This window comes from Trichosurus vulpecula, chromosome 3, assembly GCF_011100635.1.
Source record: "Trichosurus vulpecula isolate mTriVul1 chromosome 3, mTriVul1.pri, whole genome shotgun sequence".
Lineage (NCBI taxonomy): Eukaryota > Metazoa > Chordata > Mammalia > Diprotodontia > Phalangeridae > Trichosurus > Trichosurus vulpecula.
In genome coordinates this window covers 102,270,463-102,295,303 of record NC_050575.1, presented here as the reverse complement: position 1 = coordinate 102,295,303, position 24,841 = coordinate 102,270,463, and the positions used below count along the sequence as shown (strand labels likewise).

General features: G+C 43.0%; 1 protein-coding gene across 1 annotated transcript; it reads right to left on the bottom strand.

Annotated features, from left to right (window-relative positions):
* Positions 1-8,273: 8,273 nt before the first annotated feature.
* Positions 8,274-24,381, bottom strand: AAR2 (AAR2 splicing factor). Its single transcript, XM_036752666.1, has 3 exons — positions 23,491-24,381; positions 19,565-19,794; positions 8,274-9,762 (listed from the first exon to the last, which is right to left on the bottom strand). The coding sequence occupies exons 1-3, from the start codon at positions 24,236-24,238 to the stop codon at positions 9,586-9,588; spliced, it is 1,155 nt and encodes a 384-aa protein (XP_036608561.1). The 5' UTR covers positions 24,239-24,381; the 3' UTR covers positions 8,274-9,585.
* Positions 24,382-24,841: the final 460 nt, after the last annotated feature.

Below are 24,841 nucleotides of genomic sequence, written 5' to 3'. Positions count from 1 at the left end.
AACTGCTCCGAATATCAAGGATTGATGTCACCTGACTGCCTAACTCTGGCCTTTGAGTCCTCAAGGATAGAATCTCTCTTCTCTGTTCAGACACTGCTCCTCTCTTACTAAATACCTAATTCCTAATAAAGCTTTCTACGGCCTTTCCCCCATTTCTCTATTTTCCCTCACCAGTCAGAATAAAGTTCAGAATCAACTAGGTTTCTTCCCCTATGCCACACTCTGTAGTAAGCCCTTCAGGGTAGGAGCTAGTTGTCTTAACTATTTTATCTCACCCACAGTGCTTACTGAGCACAGGGCACAACACATAAGTCCTTAATAATACCTGTGGATTTGATTGCTTTAGAGACAGCTGTATAATGGAAAACTAGCCTAGGAGACAGAAGGCCTGGGTTCCAATCTCGGGTCTGCCACGAAGTCACTGTGGAACTTTGAGCACATCTCTCCCCTCCTCTCTGATCTTCAGTAAAATGTGGTTGTTAGAATGGATAAGCCCCTCCATCTCCACCGTTCCGTGTTCTTAGGTCCCTCTCAGCTCTGACAGTCTATATAGCCTATGTTCCAAGAGCCCTTTCAGAACCAATACTATGACTTTCCATTCTAAATCGCTGTAACTGTTCCAAATCTCAGGTTTTCTTGTAAATCTTTCCTATGCCCCCAGTCTCCTGTAAACTCCTACCCCTTATTGCCCATCACCTTCCATTCTCCCTGGGGAGACTTCTGTGAGGCAGGAGGGAGAGTATTGACTATCCCTTTATGGTTTGATTCTTCAATTTCTCAGAGACAATTGCAATAGACAATATCTTGAATTCATACCCTCCTCTTTTCTTAAGAAGACTTAAGCTCCCTCAGCCATATCATCCAATTTATCCTCCTAACTGCCAATGGAAAGATTCAGGTTCTGGGATCATTTTATTTAGTTTTACAAGAATTGGGAACACAGAGAGTGACTTGTCCAGGATCTCACAATCAAGTCAGTAGTGGGAGAATGACAATGTCAGAGAGTTACAAGGATTTGTTGTTCTTTAGACATGTCCTATTCTTCATGACCCCATTTGAGGTTCTCTTGACAAAGATAGTGGAGTGGTTTACTGTTTCCTTTTCCAGTTCATTTTACAGATAAGGAACTGAGGCAAACAGGGTTAAGTGACTTGCCCAGGGTCACTCAGTCAGTAAGTGCCTGAGGCCATATTTGAACTCAGGAAGACGAGTCTTCCTGACACTAGAACCAGCACTCTATCCACTTAGATGTCCCTAGTAAAGATTAGCTAATATGTATAAAGATTTGCAGAACTTAAGTCCCTGATGTGAAATAGGTACAGAAAAGCAAAACACATTTTTCTGGTTAGAATCCCTAAGCGGGCCAAAGAGCCTTAATTAATTAGGCTTGAAAATAGAACAGTAAACAGAAGCACAATTTGTGAATCCATGCCCAGGTGAAGAATTAAAAAAAAAAATCCCAGGATTGGTAAGGTTGGAGTTGTCTAAAGAACATCAGCTCGTCCACCTCCAGCATGGTGAGGAGAGGGAGGAAATGCGATTTGAAGTCTAAGTAGTTGTTGAGGATGGGACATCTGGGCTGTGTGGGTGAGCTGCAACCACAACATGGGAATGTCGGCTGCAGTGATGAGTATAGGAAGTGTTGGGAAAAGCCATGTTGGGGTGGGGGGAGGGGGGAAGGACTCAGAGATAGAAAGGGGAGAAAGTGGTTAAAGGGAGAGGAGGGGGAAGCTGGAGAGAGAAAGTGGAGAGATGAGGAAAAGGGGGAAGAGGAAGCGGTGGAAGAAAAGAGGGAAGACGGAGGAAGAAAGGGAGTAGAGGATGGCTGGGGACGAGAAGGGAGAGACAGAGGAGGCAATGGGAAGGGAGACTCATGCTCTGAGAGGTAGTTACGAATCATGTGAAATAGGAAGGAGGAAGGGAATAAGCATTTATGTAACACCTACTGTGTGCCAAGAGCTTTACAAATAACTCAAGTGATCCTCACAATAATCAGCCCTGTGAGGTAGATGTTGTTATCATTCCCGTTTTACAACTAAGGAAACTGAGGCTAACAGAGGATAAGTGACCTATCTAGGGTCACACAACTAGTAAGGCTGGATTTGAACTAGGGTCTTCCTGACTCCAGGTCCGGCTCTCTTCACTGCACCACCTAGCCACTGTTGTCCAAAGACAGAGGGGTACAGAAGAAAGAGCGCTGACGTTGTAGTTGGGGGAGCTGGGTTCGAATCTCAGCTTCTGTTCTTTGTTATTTGGGTGAGTCATGCTATCTTCATGTGCCTCAGATCTGGGATGCCCCTTCTTCAGCTCTAAGTCCTGTGAAGCAGGTTTGCAGTGGTGCTAATTGAAATCCTGGGCCATCTTCATACCATTCTGCAGAGTCCCTGACCATCGTTGGCCTTCCATGAGTTCTGTTAGTCCTGCCACCGGAGGATAGTCTCCATCGAGGGTTCTGAGGTCAAGTCCAATGAAGCGCTCACCCTCATGGAAGACATGAGGACTGAACTGCAAGAAGTCTCTTTGACAGATATATCCATTCCTGTCAAAAGTCTTCCTTCTGTCTAGTCACAGAATGTTACAGCCGATCTGTGGGATCCAAAACTGTCCAATCTACAATAAAAGAAACTGAGGCAGAGCTCCGAGCCAACAGCACTTTATTAAATGGTCCATGGCCCCTTCAGATCTTCCTTATGGTCTGAGATGCTGCCCTTCCCCAGGGCCTTGCTTTTATGGTGCTTGATATCCAGACACTCAGAAGAGGCAAAGTGAAACACAGTCTTATCGGTTGATAGACCTTGTTCATGACCTTCCAGGAGGGCCAGAAATGATGCATCAGCATGGGTGGTCATAGGATGGGCAAGAGGGTGGCCCCAGACACAAATAAGTTGGAGGACTTTCTATAACTTTAGGACAACTCACCCACGCCGTTCTTGGTCTTGCGCTTATCACCCAAAAGGGTGGAAGTCCTCTGGTCAGCATTCTTGTGGTTAGGCGAGTGAATCTGATAAGTTTAGTGAACGGTCATTTAAAGTTTGTGGCTATTATAAGAAAGAATACATCTCATCTAATTATCCCTAAAGTATATGTAAAATATGTATTAATGTATTCCTGTACTAATATTAATTAACTAGACTGACTAGATGAGTGTATCACTAATAATTGCTAAGAATCATTGCCCCATGGCATCACACTGAACTGATTAATAGCGATTGAATGACATAGGGGTCCGATAAATCATTCCTCTCACTCCAAGATCACCAGCTCACTCTATAGCTGTGTGACTTGTCCCAAACCATAGAGTTAGTGGCAGTGTTGGGGAAAGGACCCAGGATTCCCAATTCCCAGGTCCAGACTTACTACTACACCCTAAAGAATAACTGATCAGTTCTTTTAATAAGCCTGTATTTTCAAATGATAAGGTCTCTCCACAGCTGCAGAATTTAGTCTTCTCTTTTTCAAGGTAACCAGCCCCCCACCTCCTTTGACCTTTTCATACGTACTCTGATAGATCTTAACCTGTGTACTGTTTATTCTTACACAACTTCTCCCTAACAACTACCCTGTAAGGCAAGTGCAGACATAACTAACCTCATTTTTTCAGTTAAGAAAACCAAGACAGAAAGGTCAAGAGACTTTTCTAAGGTCACCCAAAAAAGTGAATGACAGAATTTGAAACCAGTGCTCCTTCCATGAAACCAGCCTGACTACTCTTTTTTTCTAAGGCAGACTTAAGGGGAGGCTTATGTGTCCAGGGGCCAAAGTGGCCCCCAACCTTACCTGAGAAGAAGCTCCTGGGCTCAGCCCTTATCAGCCTCCAGATCTTCGAGGTAGGGGCCCAGGAGAAAAGATGGGAGAGGACAGCAGAGTCAGGCTGCTCTGAGGGTTAGAAAGGCATGAAGGTTCTCAGCTCAAGTGTTTAAGTACAAAAGGCAGCCTTAAATGCACACATGGTGTTGCATAAAATTTGCATCCTAAGCCATTGATATAAACTAAAATAACCTAGATGGATAGGGCAGGTGGCCTGGGAGACAGACAGCGAGCAGCTTTAAATGATCAACGTGAGTTCAAACAACAGGAGCAAGGGAGGGACAGAAATATATTCCCTCCACCCCATCCCCCTGGATAGTCAAGCACTGGCATGCATGGACACATACAATTAACATATGCACATATAAACTATTTGCATATACTCAAAATATCATGGACTCTCATAATGTCAGAGCTGGAATAGAAGCACCTAAGGAGGAAGAGACTTGGGTAGGGCCGCACAACAAATTAGTAAATAAAGTTCAATTTAAAATCTCCAAGCAGTCTACGAGGGGAAGTCCTAATGGACAGGGCTCAGATCCCTAAAAATTGTCCCCTAAACCATAACTCACTGCTAGCCCTTGTTCCCCTCCAAGGAAAGAAAACTTGGCACACTTGATACCCTTCTGATTTTAATGAATATGTGGTCAAGACTGGACTTATTTCTATCATGGGGACAGATTTAGTGATGACTCACCAACAGACATGTGGTCACCAATCACTGTCCTTCCCATTCGTTCAGTCTGGGCATTTCTCCACGTGGTCTGTGTTCCCATCCGAACACAATAGCTATCCTGACAGTCAGACTATGGATTCATCCCTTTTCTGGTTGCTAGGGATCCGGTTAGTTGAACAATTCACCTATTGCCCATGATGACCAAACCTAATAGCGTCTGGTTGTGAGATAGGCTGATTCTAGTATCCCTGCTTTCCACTTTGTGGGGACTTCTTGTCTTGACCTTTCTAGGGACCCTCAGTTTAAATAGGAAGATAGAGTTGGTTTTAAGCCGTGAGGCTTATTCTCACATCACTCCCATGCTCTGGAACCAACAATTGTTCCCTATTGCCTGAGACATCAAAAATTGGTATTGAAAGCCCCCTACAGTCTGGCTCCTTGACAGCTTACTCCTCTAACATACCCAAGGGCCTCCATTTGACTGGTGCTTAAAGCGATTCAGTGGCAGAATCTGTGTTTTCCCATAAAGGAAGAAACGTGGCACCTTTATATCCCTTTTGATATAAATCATTAAGGTCATTAAGTCTGGAGGTCTAGATATACCCACATCAGATTAGAGACTTGGGACTTAATCCACAGTAGTACCTGCCCATGGTTATTTTTGAGTCCCTTAAAGAATCAGCCTGTGGCAAAGTGTATATTTCATAGGCTCTGGGCACATCCCTGCTTTACAATAGCTAATGAAAATAAAATAATGAAGGGGTTAGACAAGGCAGTTGGGTACGGCACATCTCTTGGGAAGCCAAAAGAGCTAGACCTAGGCTCAGGTCCTGGCACTATCTCAGAATAGCTGTGTGTCCTTGGGAAAGACAATTAACCTCTGGTACTTATTTATAAAATGTGTAAGTACTTTTCCTGCCTCCATAGGGATGTTGAGAGATAAATTAAATGAGATGATTATATTCTCCACCCAAAAGACATAAGACAAGAGGAAAAACAAATCAATGTGAAGCCAAATTAAAAACTGAAAGGACGCAATCTATAACAAAATTAATTTCATCCTTCATCATTTCAAGGCACTTTGCAATAGGGGCCTTTTAAAACCTAACCATGTTGTGCTAATGCAGTAACTTCCAACCTCTGGCTCCCTCCAGAACTAAGTGGACAAAAAGCCCAGAAGGGAGGTTGCATCATACTGCTGATTAGGCCTACTAAGGAGAACAGAGTAGATAAATGAACACAACCATTTGGCACCATTGACTATGGAGATGATCTACAAGGCAAAGCCTGCCCCACTGGGAGCTTGATAATGAAATAAGCCTCTTAAAGCCCACAGTGACAACACACCATGACTGGACAAATCTTTCAAGATGTCTCTGTGGGACTATACATTGGAAGTTATTTTTAAAAGCTTAAGATAGCTGTCATCAGCCTCACACATATGGATCTTGGTCCATGGTGGACCTTGCCTCTCCAGTAGAATGGACTCGGGCACACAACCAGAGCTGCCCCCACACCAAGTCTGTATTCAGTAACTGTTTATTGGCAATGTACTCTGCAGTGGTCAGATTGTACCTGGAATTTGCTACCAGGAAGTTTAGTTAAAAGAACCAGGGATCTTTTGTTATGGCTGTTGCTAAAGCTACAGTAGTACCATAGCCATGGCCATCCACTAGTCTATGACCAGGGGACTCAAACTCACCATGAATGTTTCAAAGCCTCACAACTGCCACTGGGAGTGCCTGACCAAGCACAAAGTTTCTGAGAAACATGATTTGGGTTATGTGTGAGTTTGCCCCTATTGAGAAGCCATGTTATTGTTAAGGGTCTCCATGGATAAGAGAATTCAAGTTCATTTAAAAAAAACCCTCAGTCCTGCCTCTCTTTCCCATCTACCTAATAAAGACTTGACAAATTAAAAAAAGAAAATTAAATAATTAAAAAAAGAATTGGAGATATTTTGTCCAGTGGGAAAAGGCATTAATCTAGGTAAGGAGGGTATTGCCACCAGAGCACACTTCAGAGTGTAGTCTACAGTCCAAGGAACCAATTCCGTGCTATGGTGAAGAACCCTGGCTTTGAAGTCAGAGGACTTGGGTTCAAATCTCAGCTCTGCTACTTACTACCTGTGTTACTTGGGACAAGTCATTTGCCCTCTGGACCTATTTTCCTACCTGCCAAATGAAGGACATGGATCCAATCACGACTAAAATCTCTTTTAGCTCTAAACCTTCTGATCTTCAACTATCACAGGCTTATAAAATCCTACTTTGGGGAGATACCAGAAAGGTTGTATTGTTCATTCAAACAACTTGTTTGACCGATGAATCACCTCTATAAAGTCCTTGCCCTTCTGAGGTCCCTTCCATTCTGAGCTGCTATGATTCATTTTACCCTTGGCCCGTTAAGTATACACCAAAATTAATAACGGTAATTGTTACGATTCACGTTACCTTCAGTCCACTGAGCACTTTTTATACCTGCTTAATACAGTATTATTTCCAATTTTCCAAAGCATTAGAAAGTGGTACAAACAGAAGGACCTTGACTTAGTAAGCACTAGCCCCAGGAAATACTTAAAGGTGAATTTGGTCGTGTGTAAGGTTTGGCAGAAAGGGGATTGGGAGTCTTGGGAACCTCTTCCTTTCTCCCTTGGTGCCCTATTTTTGACTGTTCCATCCAGCACCCAACATAGAAGCAAGCACACAGAAGGAGTGGACAAGCCTGCCAAGTGGATTTACAAAGCTAAAGAACTAGAAGAGTTCAAAGGAAAGAACGTATTCAGAAACAAGATGAGTAAGTCCAAAGACAGGATCTCTCAAAGGGTTGCAAACAGATAGAGCCTGAAGCAAAAGCTTCTGAGAATCTCTAGGTGCTCAGGAGAGGGTTTTCATCCTATCCTTCCAGCCCAGAGCCACCATCCACCAAGGCAGGCAATCCTAACGTCCCTTTGAAGCCTACACCACCTGACCTGACTTGTTCTCAGTGTATCTACTGCCATCTACTCGGCATTTCCTCCCCATCATGCAGCAGGGGCTAAAGTCTGTTTGACCAAAATCTGGTGGACTAGAGAGTACACAACAGACTGCTGAGCTACAGGAACATTAAATAATATTTACAACAGGAGGATGTGGGGAAAGTCATTGCTCACAGGTAGGGGAGATCAGTTGCAGGGGAGCCATTCTGCAGGCTGAGTGCTATGAAATTCACTTGAATAAGGCTTGGGTACAGTCATCATTTGTCACAAGGCAGCTGAGTGGGTCAGAAAAGTGGTCCTGTTGATTGTGCTAAAAACATAAACAAACCAGCTTTACAAATACATCCTCAGGATGTTAGGTTTGTGAATTTGTCTTTTCAAGGCATTCTCTCCTCACCAGCTTCACTCCTTTAATAATCTGGTTTCTCAATACTAAGGGAAAATTAAATGCCTGTAAGTTAAAATATCATGTAGAAATGCAGGCAGGGAATATAGTTCTATTGGATGTATTTCTAACTTAGCTCCTGATTCATGTGCTCTTTGCCATCCATAAAATGAAATTAGAATAGATGATCTCTAAGGTTACAGGCAGTTTTAAAAACTTCAAGTCATTTATCTGTTCTCTGTCTCAGTTTTCCCATCTCAGTTTTCCCACTGGTAAAGTGAAGGAAAGGAAATTTTGGCTGCCACCCTGCTCCTTAGGGCTGAGTGGGGCCAGGAATTAGCTAGGGGTAAGGGACTCCCTTTAAGTGCTGAAAAATGGAAATGACAAACCCAACAATGTGCTAGTCTGGAGCGATGACATTACCTATGTAGAGATTCACATACAACAATTTTATTCTTAAGGAAAAGATTTAATACATCCAACCTTATAAAGCAATCTCCAAGGAAACAAGTGGAACTAAAAATCCTACCCAGTCAGGATTCTCATTCAAAAGCTGAAGCACCTGAATACGCGTTAAAGAAAGTGGCAGCGGGGGCTTGTTCTGTTGTACAACATGACAAGGTGAGCAGTTCGGGGCAGTGTCCCTTTAAGTACAACATACTGCCTACAGGTTATTGGCACAACCTTTGAGCTCCACTCTATATGGATGCTTCAATTAAATAAGAAAGACCTGACAGTTACAGGGAAGAAACGGGGAGGAAGAGGCCAGGAGAAATGGCACTAAGGCCTAGGGAAGTCAGGTAAAATTATAAACTATTCGGAGGTCCCAACATGGGCCACAAAGCTTCCATAACGTATGGAAACAACTGTTGGAGGGGGGAGGAGGAGCTTTTCTTTCTTCTTGCTGTTGAATTACAGCAACACCAAAAGCCATCATGGGAAGTCTTCCTTCACCAGGAAGTTCCAGAGAAGCTCGTCAGTTCACACGGCTGGGGTTCCTATTCCAGAAGGATCAGAAAAGGGTATGTCTAGGGACTGTATCAGGCAATGCAAGTGGCTGTTCCAGGCCCACCCTCTAGGTATGGATCCAGTGGAATGCAATTTAAGTAGACGGTGAAAACTACTCTAGTCCTCAGACTCTGCTGAATTGTCTTCCATACCTCACATACATCTGGGTTTCCTTCAGAGACATCTTGTTTCTGAACATCAAACAACAATATTAAAATTTAGCAGGCACAGTAATCTCCTCACCTGTCACTACTACTCCCCAGCTTTGAAGGACATCTAGGGAAAATAATAATATCAAATACTAACAAAGGGAGAGTTTGTAGTTTCTGAGAAAAAAAAAAACCAACCTATCCCAAGGCAAACTTTTCCCAAGGAAAACTCGGTGGCTCTCCCTCCCAGTTCAATTTCTCTGTTCCTTTAGAAGGAATTAAGTTGTCACTCAGGTAGCTTCTTTGAAGATCTTACAGAAGAGTTAGTTTTGGTGAAATTCAATCAGGCCAGTAAAATACCAAGCTTTGGAAGGAAGTGGGAAGGACCCAAACTAAAGGCCCAGGGAGACCCAGGTTATTAGACATGGACACCCTATTCCAAACACCTGAAATGGGACCAGAGACAACGGAACTCTGGCTGCCCTCACAGTTCAAAAGGACACGTGGCAGAAAGGAGCTTCAAATTCAAGATGATTGGCCTCTTGGGAAGAAGAGAATCATTTGCTCATGGTCTCAGAGTTAGTTAGCCTGTCACTTCCAAGTTAACACCTTCTGGAAGCTCCACCACCACTGGGGCACAGTCATCTGGCTCTGCCTCAAAGTCCCATTTGAATTTCTTAGTCAGATGGGCCTTGAACTTCTCTGCCTTCCGCCTCAGTGTCTCATCAACAGTGGCGCTGCAAATGTAGGAAAAGAAAACCTGAAGGGAAAAAAAGAAAAAAAAGTCATTCCTTAGAAATGAGATCAAGCAGAAATGGGGATGTGGAAATTTCCTTGCTGGGCTGATCTCTTCCTATAACTGGTGGATCACATGCTACTGGCTGTTGTCCAGGGCACCTGCTGTGTTCTATCCAACAAGACAGAAGAGAAAGAGGAGGAGAAGGAGAAAGAGGAACATAATTTGGAAAGCAAATAAATATCCAAGGTAGAGCCACCCCACACTAAGGTGAGAAGGTCTCACCTACGTGCTTTGTAGTGGCACATCCAACTTATAGATCAGAACCTTGCCAGTATAAGGGCAATGTCTTTGGAGGAGAAGCAGGTGGCAAAAGCCTGAAGGCCACACACACACATCAAGCACAATCAGTGGTGCAGGTATAGGGAGGCAAGATTTTGGATCAATATAAGGAAGAATTCCCTAACAGTGGAACAACTGCCCCATGAGGGTGATTGAGGATTCAAGCAGAGGTGGAAATATGCCACTTGGGGATGTTACAGAGGGGATTCATGCTTTAGGGGTAAAGCTTGAAATAGATAAACTCGAAGGTCCCTTCCAACTGGAAAATTATAAACTTCCTTTCCCAATTATCAATGCAGGTAGAGTCTTTCCACTTTATTTCAACTTGTATAGTTTTTTGGTTTGTTTTAGGGGATGAGGAAAAAATATATTATGATCTTTCCTAGCCCCCTTCCCCCTCTTTCCATCAACTGCCTTAGGTACCAGGTAAAGTCGTGTAGGCCTGAACAAACATCTCCCTTCCTCCAACCCTAGTCAACAAATCCTCTTTATATCCCATTCCTGAGTCCCTTTCTCCTGCACCACCAGGCATAGCAACAGAACCAAAGTGAAGGGTTATTGGTCTTTGCAGTGAATGATTTCATTCTGAAGAAGCTAGGTCAAAGGTTACAGACAGAGGGGGAGAATCATGGAAAACTAAAGGCGAGAGCATAAAGAGCAGCCAAAACAAATGCCAGATCGATAATGAATTAGAGGTGGGAGTGTGGTTCCTAGAGCTGGAAGGCAGTAGGGAGAGTGAGCTGCTAATCTGAAGGCATCTAATGGAATTGAGTGCAACACTCAAGAGTCTCCTTTTACAAGCAGCTCAGTTTACAGGGGCCTCATCCACTTCCAGCTCACCTCAGGTCCCTTCTGAGCCCCCAGTGTGACACTAGCTCTCTCCAGTTTCCTGGTCATGTGCAGCAAATGAACATTCATTGGCAATGCTAGAGAGGCTGAGACACTAATAGCTCTGAGGACAGCAGGGGTAGGCAAAATGCAGCCTGGGAAGGGGTGGGGTGAGGGGCCTTGAACTACCGTACAAGTATAATCATCAGCCTGAATCTGGTAGCAACTAGAAACAAGGGGATGGAACAAACTGGCTCCCCAGGCAACATTAACTAGAGGCTGGGAGAAAACACAAGCCAACACATCCTTCTGTTCTAATGCCAATAATCCCAGATATTTAAAAATCATTTCGTCTTCCCCCTTCTCATTTGATCCTCATGACAAATCCTTCAGGCCCAGCAAGAAAGAAATTAGCATATTCACTTAACAGATGAGGAAACTGAAGCTCAGAGTAGTTGATTAGGCAACTTATCCAAGGCCACACAACCAGTTAAGAGACAGAACTGAAACTAGTGAGTTTCACTTAAGCTACTAAAGAAAAAATATAAAACTTCTATAAGTTTTTTGTAAATTCTGAAGATAACATGTTGAAAATTTTTTTTCTGGCAATAGAAATTGGGAAATATAAATATGCGCAACATTTTCAAATATCTTTTGCAGATATAAAATCACTTTCTTAGCTTAGAAACATAAATATATACTCTGTATAATTTGATTTGTTATAAAGGTTTGGCATATTTAGGATGTGAACAAAGAAGAAGGAGGGGCCTAGAAGGAGAACACAGTGGCTGCTCCTTATCAGAACTTGATTTCTTCTATAAAGGAACTTCCTCCACTATCAGACCAAAGCATAATTTCTAGCCTTAAGACAGTTGCCTGAATCTAACAGGTTAAATGATTTGCACACCTGTTTACAAAGCTTGAGTCAGAGATAGGACTGGAACTCAGACATTCCTAGTCCGAGCCCAGTACTCTCTACTGTACCAAAATATTCTCTTTGGCCACTGTTCCAAACAAATCTCCACACTCATAGTCCCCCAATTTTGCAAATAAGGGGCGAGGAAAGTGGCTTTTCCCATTTCTTCTTTGGGGCCAAGCTTTGTTGTTGCTGCTCTTTCAATTTACATCGTTGTAGTCACTGGACATACTGTTTTCCCCGGTTCTGCTTACTTCCCTTCATATCAATTCGTAGAAATCTTTCCATGCCTCTCTGCATTAATCGTATTCACTGCTTCTTAAAGCACAGTAACATTCTATTACATTCATGTGCCACAGTCTGTTATTTCCCAAGTGATAGACATCTACGTTATTTCCAGTTCTTTGCTACTATACAGAGTTTGGTGTATATGGTGGTTGTTACTGACCTCCTTGGAGCATATGCCTGTCAGTGGGATCTTTGATTCCAAGGGTGTGGACATTTTAGTCACTTTCTTTCTGTAATTTCAAGTTGCTTTCCAAAAATGGCTGGACTCTCGCATTAGGGCAGTCATCTTTCTACAACCCCTCTGATAATGACTATTCCAATCTTTTGTCATTATCGTACCCAATACAAATCTTAAGTCCAATTGTCTGGTTATTTAGACACAAGCATAACAGGGGCGTAGAGTGTTAAAAACGATTTTGCCAGGTTATCATTCCTGCTGTTTGAAGAGAAAGATTCGTTTACTACAACTTTCATGACAAGTTGGGCTTAAACTACTACACTTTCATTTGGAATCTTTAGATTCCTTCAAAGCTCAATCCAAATGCTGCCTCCTCCAAGAGGCCTTTCCTGATCCCCATACCCCCACACCCAACCACTGGTGCCCCCACCAATGACTTTTCACACACACACACACACACACACACACACACACACACACACACACACACACAGAGTCTTGTCTGACAGAATGTAAGCTCCTTCAGGGTAGGAATTTTTTCATATTTGTCTTATATCCCTAGCACCTATCACAGTACTTGCACACAGTAGGCCCTTAATAAATGCTTGCTGCTTGACTGAGCAATAGGAAAGCCAAGTGACTAAGGCAATAAAAAGTAATTATTTAGCAGACTGGAACTTTTGACTAAGCTTTATTCTCCCAACTGCTAGATAACCAGGCTTGGATTATCAAGAGCTCCTACCTAAATTGTACAATGAAGTTGCATGCAGATGCTGGATCCAGGGCATTAAATGTGAGTCAAGCATGCCAGGAGGTGACAACTGCCAGACAAGATTAAATTTGATAAGAATGTATTTGAATTCAATTTAAATTCTGATTTTAATCCTGAATCATGAAGACTCATTTTAATAATAATGTTTTAGTATATTCTTATGATATAATATAACCCTGGGAGGCTCTTAGCATTTTTTCTACTATTCAGATAAAGATGCGCATATTTAAAACAACAATTTATTCTGAATTTTCCTCAGATTAATTTTGTAACTATGTCTGAAAACTGAATGAATTACTGAATTTGGAGTTGGGTCTACAGAGGTCACCTAGTCTAACCCTCACCTAAGCAGGAACTTCTTCTACAACATCCTCCAGTGGTTATCCATAAGAATATAACTGTCTAGAGGGCTGGGGCTCATCCCTTTTTTGTCTTGTATCCCTAATACCTAGCACAATGCCTTGAACGTAATAGGCAATTAATAAATACTTGCTGAATAGGTCACTCTCCGCTGGAAAACCTCCAGTGACATGGCACTCATACTCTCAGGAGGCAGTTCATTCCACTGTTGGCCAGTGTCAAATGTTAAGAAATTCCTCCCTTGCAGTTGAATAAAACCTGACTTTCTACAACTACTACCAATTGTTACTAGTTCTGCCCTATGAGTCTAAGCAGGACAAATTTAAGTCCTCTTCCCTGTGATATCACTTCATATTCTTGAAGATACAGATCACATTTTTCTCCTCTCCTAGCTGCTTGTCTTCTCATCCTCCTCCCCCCTCCAAGTCTTCTTTTATCCAGGTTAAACATTATCAGCTACTTAAGCTGTTCCTTGGATGGCACTTTTCAAGTCCCTTTATCATCCCTGGTCTCATCCTTTGGATAGGTTCCACCTTGTCAATGTTCTTCCTAAAACAAGGTGCCCGGAAGAGAATACTCCAAATATAATATGACCAGGGAAGAGTACAAGAAGTTTGAAATTCTTCTGGATACTACCATAGGTGCCACCTAAGGTGGCATTAGCTTTTTCGGCTGTCATGTCACACTTAACTCATACTAAGTTTACTAAAGCCCTAAGATCTTTTGTTTTGGGGTTTTTTTTCTTTTTTGTGGGAAAACCCATTTATTCAACAAGAACTACTGGGAAAAGAGGAAAGCAATTTGGTAGAATGTAGGTTTGGACCAGCATATGACAATGAATTCCAAAGGGATAAACAATCTAAATACAAAAAAGTCATACTACAAAAAAATTTTAAGGAAGAATGGTAAGCTATAGTTTTGACAAATATAGATGGGGTTGATGTCCCTAAGGTCTTTTAAACATGGAGACTTGACTAGGTAGTCTCTTCTCATCCTGTGTGAGGCAGCGTGACATGGTGGAAAGGTAGGTGAAAACTGAGTTTAACCTTGCTTTCTGACACGGGCTAGCTTTGTGACCACAGGAATGTCACTGAACCTCTGTGAGGCCCAGTTTCCTGACCTTTAAGTAAAGTACCGTGAGGTGTAATATAACCTCTCAAGGCTGTTGTTGGCATCTGATGAGAATTGTGTGATAACACATAGATTGTTATTAATGCTATGTAGCTGATTTTTAAACTCTAATGGAGACCTTTTCATTGTCTCTACTAAGTTTCTTCTCTTTAGATTAAGTGCATTGTTCCGGATTCAGTTCAGCAAGCAATTTGTTAAGTGTAGACCTTTCTGGATTTCAATTTTACCATCCATGTTATCAGTTATTCCCCTACTTCAGGTCATTCATAAATTTGATAAACATACTTTCTGTGCTTTCATCAAAGTCATTGATACAAATGTTGAACAGAACAGAGTTGTGGTCAGGCGTGTATAAGATGTGGATGGCCTCTATAAAAAGGTATAGAACTGCTGGGAAGGGAACAGCAAGTAAATCATTCTGGATAGAATGCTGAGTGCATAAAGGAGAATCATGTGAACTAAGTCTGGAAAAGTAGGTGAAAGCTAGGATGTCTGAGAAGTCTTATTTATCTTAAAGGCAATAGAGAGCAAAATAAAGATGCTTGAGGAGGCAAATCAGAGGATGAGACCCGTGCTTTAGGGAAACTATTTTGGCAGTTAAGTGGAGTATGGAAGAAGAGCCTGAAAGCAAAGAGGCCAGCGAGAAGGCCATTGTGACAATGTGGGCGTGAGGTGATGAGGGCTTGGGAGTGGTCATGTGAATGTAGAAGAGATGGACATAAGAGAAGTTGGGGAAGTAGGAGGGACAAGATTTGGCACGTGACAATACGGGGTGAGGGAAAGGTTAAAAATCAAGAACGACTCCCAGGTTATGCAGCTGATCAACCAGAAAGATAGTGAGTGCCCTCAACAGAAACAAGGAAGTTTGGAAGCGGGATTGCATTTCAGGATGTTGAGTTGGAAATGCCTACAAGACTTCTAAGCAGAGATGTCTAGAAAACAGGTAGAGATGGAGAATTAAGAGCTCAGAAGAGACATTAGGTTTGGATATATAGATTTTTGGAAGACATCTGAAGAAAAAAAATAATCAGACTCATGGAAACTGATCAGTTCACCAATGGAGAAAACATACGCGCGTGCATATACACACACAGAAAAAGAGAGAGAAAGAGAGAGAGAAGCCCTGAACAGATCCTTAGGAAACACCCACAGTCAGGGATCCAGACGTGAATGGTAATCCTACAAGGAAGCAATCATCTAGATAGGATGAGAACTAAGGAAGAGTAGTGTTGTAGAGGGAGGAGAAACTATGCAGAGGAAAGGAAGAGTCAGCACTATCATGACCACCAGAATATGAGAGAAAAGTGGTTAGTGAGGAAGTTAGCAGTCAGTTTAATAGCAGGGGAAGGGAAATAGATGGGATGGGAGTTAAATGAGCCAGAAGAGTAAAGGACCCAGAGTAAGGTTAAGTATCAACAGTACAGAGTGGATAAAATGTGTAGATTCTCCTCTACTTTCTCTAAAAATGCTCAACTGGAGATGGTACAATTTCAAGAGACAGTGATGTCTAAAATCTGACCACACTGGGATATGGCTGAAGTGGGACAGAAGAGGTTAAAGACCTCTGCATTCAGAGAGATCAACAACAGCAACATTATTTAGGTTCCTGATGATGGGATAGAGTAGAGAGAATGAAGGACATTAAAGCTATTGACAAAGTTGGCAGAATGACCGAAGTTGATAGATCTAGCCCAAACCTGTCAATTTATGAGGATGAGGTAACAGGCTTGTGTTAAATGACGGTTCTAAGGTCACACTGGCAAGTTAGTGATAAAACCTGGTCCTGAACTTAGGCTCCAGATGACCAAGGTAGAATTCCATCTATAACATCATACAAAGATCACTGTTTTGTTGTTGTTTTCACATCAATACAACAGAAGTTTCTCTTTAAATTATTTCCTTCCCATCCAAACAGCCACCAAGTGTAAACAAACATTTGTTCATTTCGACAAATTTTTAAAGAGTACCCACTGTATTCAAAGGGCAGGTAAGGAGGTTCAGTGGATAGAGTTCTAGGCCCGGAGTCAGGAAGACCTGAATTCAAATGGAGCCTCAGACACGTATTAGCTGTGTGACCCTGGGCAAGTCACTTAACTCTGTTTACCTCAGTTTCTTCATCTGTAAAATGAGCTGGAGAAGTAAACAGTATCTTTGCCAAGAAAACCATGGGGTCATGAAGAGCCAGGCACAACTGATATGACTGAATAACGACAAACCATATGCAAGACCCCATGTTAGAACCACTGAATCATAAGGCCAGGAAATATTATGCTTTTTTCTAAGACTATATTAATATATGTCATTTTTCATTTAAAAAAATAATTTTTCTACAAACACTAAAAAATGAAAAAAGGGAGAAGGAGGGAGTCATTTATTGTTTTCCAAATAAATATACCAAGTTTCCTCAGTTAAAAGTCAAAGGAAGAAATTTTTCCAACCATCAGCTTTCTAAACCCCACCTGGGAATCTAGAAATCCAGCTGGGCTCTTTCTGCTTCATAAATCATTGCTGGCAAAAAAGATCCTGCAATTAGAACTCAGCTGTCTGTTGTGCTGACAATGCCCTAGAGAGCCAATGACAGGCTGGCTTTAGTATGGTTAAACTAACTCTATAATGTTTTCTTCTTATTGTATTCAGGGGATGGAGAGGTCTCAAGGAGACTGAAGTAAAAACCATATGTATGTATGTATATATGTATGTATGTATGTGTGTGTGTACACATATGTATGTATATGCGCTCTGGCATCTATAAGGATGCTTGTTCCAAGTTCAAAGAGGCCTCCTCACGGGGGCCAGCAACTTTAAAAGGAATCTTTTTCCCCATATAGCTGCATTTTCTTTTTCTTCTTGAGGACTTTTCCTCCCTTGTTTAAGTGATATTTACTCGAGAAGCAATTATAAGGATCTCCATGGTTCTTTCTGGCTTAGCCTCTTAACTACTTAGCCCTCCTCCAGTCCCTCCCTCTCCAGTCACCCTTGCACACGCTGCCACAGTAACCTTCCTAATGCTCATCTTTGGTCATTTTATTTCCCTGCTCAAGGTCTTTCAACAACTCCCCATTGCCTAGCAAATAAAGTCCAAATTCTTGGCCAAGAACTCAAGGTCCTGTACAAACTGGCTCTGATCTACCTTTTCAGGCTCATTTTAACACTTGTTTTCTAGCCAAACAGACCTACTCAAATGTTCCCCAAACATATCCTGAACTCTTCTGCCTCTGTACCTTCACACAGACCATTCCCTACACCCAGAATATCCCTTTTCCATTTCCTATTTTAATTTCTGATAGCCGAAATCCTAGCCATCCTTCCAGGCTCAGCTTAAATGTAAGCTCTACCACATAGCTTCCTTTATCTATCCCGTACCCAAACACTCAGCACTTTCTACCTCTCATGCACCTCTATATTCTTCTTATTATCCTAGTCATTTATGTCTTATTTTTTCCCTACCAGATTATGAGCAACTTGAAGGCAGGGAGTACATGTTACCTATATTTCTATCTAGTAAGCAGTCAAGTCTTTATTAAGCACCTACTACATGCCAAGCACTATTCAAGACACTGGGGATACAATATAAAAGTGAGGCAGTTCTTTCCCTCAAGGAGTTCACATTTAACTTGTGAGATACAACACGTTCATAGAGAAATAAAGGATAGGTATGAAATAAATATAAAGGGATGGGGGAAGGGAGTAACAACTGTGGGAATCAGGAAAGGCTTCATAAAGAAGTTGGCACTAAAGTCAAGCCTCCAAGAGATGGAAATGAGTATGGAAAGCATTCTAAATATATGAGGAAGGGGGAGGGAAGGATGGAGGCAGGAGATGGAATATCACGCATGGGGAACAACAGTTACTAAGCTATTTGGCTGAAATACAGACTGTGTGAGGAAGATCTTTGCACATAGTAGGATTCAATACATATCTGTTGAAGGGCAATGTTATGATCATTCTAAAAGCTCCTCAAACTGGTTACACCAGGTTCAGTTCATGAATGAACATGACTCATTTCCACTTTCTAGTTATGGTATAAAATACTGAGATGTCCTGCAGAAGTCAGGTAATGCCATCATCCTACACCTTCCCTGGGGATAAAACAGGCTCTATTCACAATAGTGAGAGGGTTAAGTACAGCTAGAGAAGGCTGTCACAATCACCAATTAATACACATTTATTGATCTTACCAGGTGCTCAAAAACATGCCAGGTGTTATAGAGGATAAAGCAGAAGCACTATGAGTGGAATAGCATTTTTCAACAAACATTAACTAAGCACCAACCAAACACAGATTGTGTTAGGCACTGGGGGATTTCTAAAGCACCTTTATACACAGGAAGAAGTAGCTCACTGGGGAAAAGATAATGGAAACCAAGAGTTTGCAGGTCTGTGCCGCTTCTAGGCCTGAGGAAATAACTGAACCACATAATGGTCACAAGTACACTAAGGAGACTGATCTGTTTGAAAAGGGAAAGAGCTGCACAAGATGAAAACTATACATCGTTTGAAGCATCTCTCCTAATTACAGTTCATAATGAAAATTTAATTGCTAAGTTAAAAGGAAGTTTCCTTTTTTTTTCTAGATGAGAACCACAGCAGAAGCTGGCATTTTGTTTGAAAAGGAAATCAAAGTTACTTTAATGTTCAAATGAAATTTAGGGAGCTACAGACATTTCCCTGGGAATAATCTTCAAAACTCAAGCCTGAAGAATAAGGCTAAAGCAAAATTACTGTTTCAGGCCAAATACCTCAAACATGGTGGGTGGTGGGGGTGTTTCTGAGGTTTGGGAAACTATCCCAGTCCTTGAGAAATAGAAATAAAAAAACTTTTTTGTCCCTAGAAGAATGCCTGGAAATAGAAAGTACCTATTCAAATCACAAATTCAAATCACTGTTCTAATAGCTAGTTTTGAAGACTTTATTTTAAAAAGTCCCTTTCTTTTCTCACCTAACCAGAGAAAGCTGTCTTTTAAGCATTCATTCTATAATACCTGCTGGCCCACCTGGAAGGATAGCTTACCTGCAAGGTGCTGGTTAAGAAGTTGTCTTGAGAGATGATGTCCACAAAGAAGTCAGCAGGGATCTCAGCCAGCTGATGGTACAAGATGGAAATGAGGCGGCTGTAGAGGGCGCTGTACTTCCCAATGGCTTCTTCTGCCCTGCACAGGAGGTTCAGCAGCTGCTTCCAATGTTCAAATGCATCATACACATGCCCAATCAGGAAGCAGATGAAGGCAAACTGCAGCTCAGCTGATGAATCCCAGAGAAAGGAAACAGAAATCTCAGGAGAAAGTTTGATAGCTAATACCTAATGTAAGATAATAATAGTGAAATTATTCAAGATATAAAATCACACAGTGCCAGAGGTGGAAAGAAGCTTAGTCCACTCGTCTTGTTTCATGGAGTAGGAAGCCAAGGACTGGAGAGGCAAAGTAACTTGTGCAACCTCGGTCTTCTGACCTCCACTTGCACAACTCTACTTTGTTTTCCCTCACTAAGACCAATAGTAGCCTTCGATACTGAGAAAGAGATAAGATTAGTCATAGCAGAGGACACCCCACTTACTCTCAAAAGTAGTTCCTGATAGCCCCTTCAATCAGAGCCAGGAAAGCAATGCCCACAGTCCTTACAGCCTCATCCCAGTTTTTCACTAGTCCCCTAAAGTATCATTTACACTGAAGAGATGACCCTGACTGACTACAACTATCAATTTTTAGGTCCCCTAGGTGGGAGAACTTGGGAGAGATGGAAGAAGTGAATACTAGGCAAATAAGTACTACGGAAGACAGCACTGCATAGTCAAAAAATCACTAGACTGAAGGTTAGAAGATCTCAGTTCAAGTCTTGGTTGTGCCATTTATTTGCCACAAGAGTCATTCTTCTTATCTGTAAAAGGAAGGGACTGAGCTAGGTAGTGTGTAAGGGCCTTTCCAGCTAGTATTCTGTGTTCACAAGGGGAAGTTTAAAGGTCTCACCCTGTGTGACGTGTGCTTTGAGCCTTTCACAGAACATACAGAGTGACTTAGCACTAAATGTTTACATGCCAAAAAGAGTTGAATCTTCTGACATTAAAAATGTGTGTTTACGCAAAGTACAACAAGCAGAACTGAGAAAACAACATATACACGATGCCTACAATAATGGAAGTGGAAATAATAGAAACCAAAAAACCACCTCTGTACTATGTAATTATAATCACCAAACTCGGCCCCTGAGAAGAAAAAAATATACCTTCCTTCTTTCTTGGGAGAGATTGGAGACTCTGGGTGTGCAACGCTGCATATACTGTCAGATTCAGTTAATGTGCTGGTTTTGCTGAACTGATTTTTTGCCTTTCCTATTTATTCTTTGTTACAAGGAATGGCTCACCAAGCAGGAGAGGAAGGAGGTATACATTTGGAAATGAAGGTGACATAAAAACAAATGATATCAGTACATAGTTTAACTCTATGTGCATTTAGAAAAAGTAAGTTGTCCCTGTCTGCAACTTCAGCAGCTGTCTACTGTACTTATTTTCTTACTCCCTAGTTTCAGCTCTGACTTCAAAAGAAAAATTTATATAAGTATTTATATTTATATAAGTATTACAAGTATACCAATACCAACAGCATTGGTCTCTACACAAAATGCTTCAAACAGCTACTAACCATGTTTCTCTCCCTATAAGGGTCAGGAAGCCTTCCAGAGGCAACATCCCTTTTGTCACGCTCACCCCCTTCTCTCAGTGGTGAGCTCCTTCTAGAGTCTCCATTTTGGGCTGATCAAGTTGTGCTTCAGACTCTCCGGACTGCCACCATCCCTCTTGTCCCCCTCTGCTCCATTTTCAGCTCTCTTTTATGTGTTGTCCTCCCTCATTAGAACGTAAGCTCCTTGAAGGTAAGTGCTTGAATTTGTATCCCCAACTCTTAGCACAGTGTCTGACACCTTATTAGCACTTAACAAATACTTGTTGCCTACCTGCTGCAACTGAGCAGGTTTGTCCTGGTACTCCATAAAAAATCCTGACTTGACTATTTCTGTTCCCTTCTTATATCTCCTAGAGACCTGCTGGTCCATTTGCATGTGCTTAGGGACATTATACTTTTTAATTACCACTGACCCTTGCTATAGATTTGGAAGGACCTTCATAAATTCTCTTCCTTCAAAAGAAGCAACTGGGGGAGAAAAAATACTGTGGGGCAAGGGGAGAAATGAAACATGAGCAACTTGACTGTGGCAAGCAGGAGCTGAGCAGAAGGCAATGCTCCTGAACACCGCAGCTCAGCCCCAACTTAACAATTCTAAGAAGTGGAGCCTGAAGTGCAGGGCTCTAAAGGGAAATTATCCCAACTTAATTTCTAACTTCTCACAATTCTTAGGGGCAATGCATGTATACACAGAATTTTTGGAGTTGAATGGTATATTAGAAATCATCTAATTTCACACCCTTACTCACAGATGGGGGCACTAATACCCAGAGTAGATTTGCCTGAGATCACATAGTGAGCAGGTGGCAGAACTGACACCAGTGCTCAAGCATCCTGACCCACAATCCAGTGCTTTATATAATGCTATAATTACACTGGGACTGGACAGATGTTGAAGACACAGGAAAGCATTTCAGGAACTGCAGGAAAGTCACAGGGGAATGAAAGAAAGTTATAGGATGTGCTAGGGGATACAGAGCAATGGAATAAACTATTCCTCAAAGACAGCAACAGGAGGCCAATGAGGGAAATGATGATGAACCATCAGGATGCGCAGATGTGTTAAATGCCACAACCCCACTAGCCACCTTTGTAATAAACAAACAGTAGCGGAGACCCACTGTTAAACTGTGGTGTTTAGCAACTGAACTTGAGTGTCCCTTGGTTGTTCTGTTGGTGACTGGCAATGCTATATCAGCTTCACAGGAGGGCTGTAAAAATTTATTACAGCTTGAGAAGTACTTTGTAAAGCTTTACGTAGCCGAAAAATCCTGCTGTACACTCATCAACTTTACATGTGCAAGATTCCCCATGAATAAACTCCATAAACCTGAGAACTAGTCCTTGGTTCACTGGCCATGCAACTAGACTAGCACTCATGAGAGCCCCACACATCCTGTGGCAAGACTCTGAGTCTTTCTGCCTCTTCCAAGCAAGTTAAGGGAACAAAACTGTAAAAGGAGTCAATAGCTCAAGAGGAAGGTCCGTTCATTTTATCTCCCATCTCTGGACATCCTATGGTCATTCTAGGCCCAGCTCAAATTCTAATTCCTCTGTGAACTCTTCCCTAAGCTCTTTGGCCAGTGGCATGGCACGTAGAGTTCTAAGGGACCTTCTAGGTCACATACTCCAACCCCTTCATTTAGAAACCTGGTCTTAGAGTTCTTTGTACTCCTTTGTATTCCATTTGTATTATATTTATCTGTATACTTTTAACTGTAGTACTATATTGAGCTCTTTATGAGAAGAGGTTGTGTTTTACTTATCTTTTCATTTCCTACTTTCTTCTGTACTTTTGTATGCTTAATATTTGTTAAGTGTTGAAGAGGAAAGTTGAAAAGTTAGACAAGCTCTAGACTAGGAGACAGGAGACTGAGCTCAAATATCACTTTAGGCAAGTACCTTCTCTCTGGGTCTTAATATCTAGCCATCTGCAACATAGAGGAGAAGATGGACTAGATCTGTTTTAGCTCTGTCTGTCCTAGGTCTGACCACATACAATTCCTTAAGGAGTTACAAAAATGTTAGGATTTCACAAAACCACTTCGAATAAACTAGTAGGGCTCAAGGAGGACCTTAAAAATTATGCTTCATTTTATAAGAGGCCAGGATGGTGAAACGACTGGTCCAAGACCAGTGAATGGTAAAGCCTGGGCTCTTAAGTCTAAAGACTCCAAATTCCGTGCTCTTCTCACGACACCACCTTGACTTTGGGCCGTCCCTCTTACCTTCGGGGCAAAGGGGAATCAGTCATACCTACCCAGGACATCCTGGGGGTTGGTGGAGTACTGACTGTTAATCACAGTCTCTAGGGCGTAGCTCAGGTCCATGCTATGCTTGGTAATCTCTGCCGGGCTGGCGCCGTCGGGGTAGGTCTGCTTGGGCAACTCGGTGAAACGGATCTCGGTGCCGGCTTTCTGCTTCATCTGGGGCAGGCGGGCCAGGCCCTCCTGGTAGCTCTTGCACTCGGCGGCGCAGGCCGGCGGGCCGCGCTCGGCGCGGTCCTTGGTGTAGGTCAGGGGCAGCACGGGCAGCACCTCGGAGAAGGCGCAGATCTGCCCGCTCTCGGGCTGCAGCCGCTGCACGGCCTCCTCGCTCAGGCAGCTGCTCAGGGAGACCCACTTCCTCAGCAGGTCGTAGGGGTAGGGCCCCAGGAAGCGATCCAGCTCCTGCAGGTTGGCCCGCACGGCCTCCAGCTGCTCCTCGGGCGGCGGGCTCAGGTCCAGTTCCTCGCGGGCCGCGTCCCAGCGGAGCAGGCGCAGCCCCCGCGGCCGCAGGGTCACGAAGAAGCCCGTGCGCGGGCCTGTCTCGCGGGTGCTGGCGGGGCTGCGGCCCGCCGCGCTGTAGTGCACCAAGTGGACGCCCGGAGGGATCATCTTGACGCCGCGGAAGCGCGGGCCCACCCGCCACGAGCTGCAGTCGATGCCGAACTCGGTGCCCTCGGGCACGTCCAGGGCCACCACCGTGGCGCCCTCGAAGAAGAGGCTCCGGGCCAGGTCCGGATCCATCGGGGACTCCCCTTGACCCGAGCTCGGGCCGCGGCGGCCCCGGCGGACTGAGGACCGGTGGCCGAGACGCCCCGAGGGATCGTTTCCCAGCCGCGACTGAAGGCTTCTCCTAGGTGGCCGCTACCGCCGCGCGCCGGAAGTGCGGCCGCTTCCTCCCGGGATGGGGACGCGGGTGCAAGGGGAAAATACTCCCTTCCCACCCGGGGGCGGTGAGAGAGGGGTTCCTACATCCTCAGGTTCCGCCTTCCACCCCCCCGATTCCTCTGCCTGCTAGTGTGTCTGACGCTCTAGAACTCGGAGTTCTGAGATGAAAGCGCCTAGCACAGTGCCTGGAACATAGTAGGCGCTTAATAAATGTTTGTTGACTGATAAATGTTTATTGAAAAAAAGGGAGGAAAGTAACTTAACTATTCTGATCAATACAACGATCCAGGACAATTCCGAAGGACTCGTGATGAAAAATGCTGTCTACCTCCAGAGAGAAAGAACGGATGGAGTTTGAATGCAGATTGAAACATAGTTTTTTCACTTTATTTTTCTTGACTTTTTTTTCTTTCGTTCTTTCTTTGCAACATGGCTAATATGGAAATGTTTTGCATGATT

Excerpts from the sequence above, each read along its gene's own strand:
- AAR2 (XM_036752666.1), bottom strand. The coding sequence starts at position 24,238 with ATGGATCCGGACCTGGCCCGGAGCCTCTTCTTCGAGGGCGCCACGGTG. Across the intron at positions 19,795-23,490 it reads CAACCCCCAGGATGTCCTGG|CTGAGCTGCAGTTTGCCTTC; the intron begins GTAGGTATGACT and ends GGGATTCATCAG. Across the intron at positions 9,763-19,564 it reads TCTTAACCAGCACCTTGCAG|GTTTTCTTTTCCTACATTTG; the intron begins GTAAGCTATCCT and ends TTTTCCCTTCAG.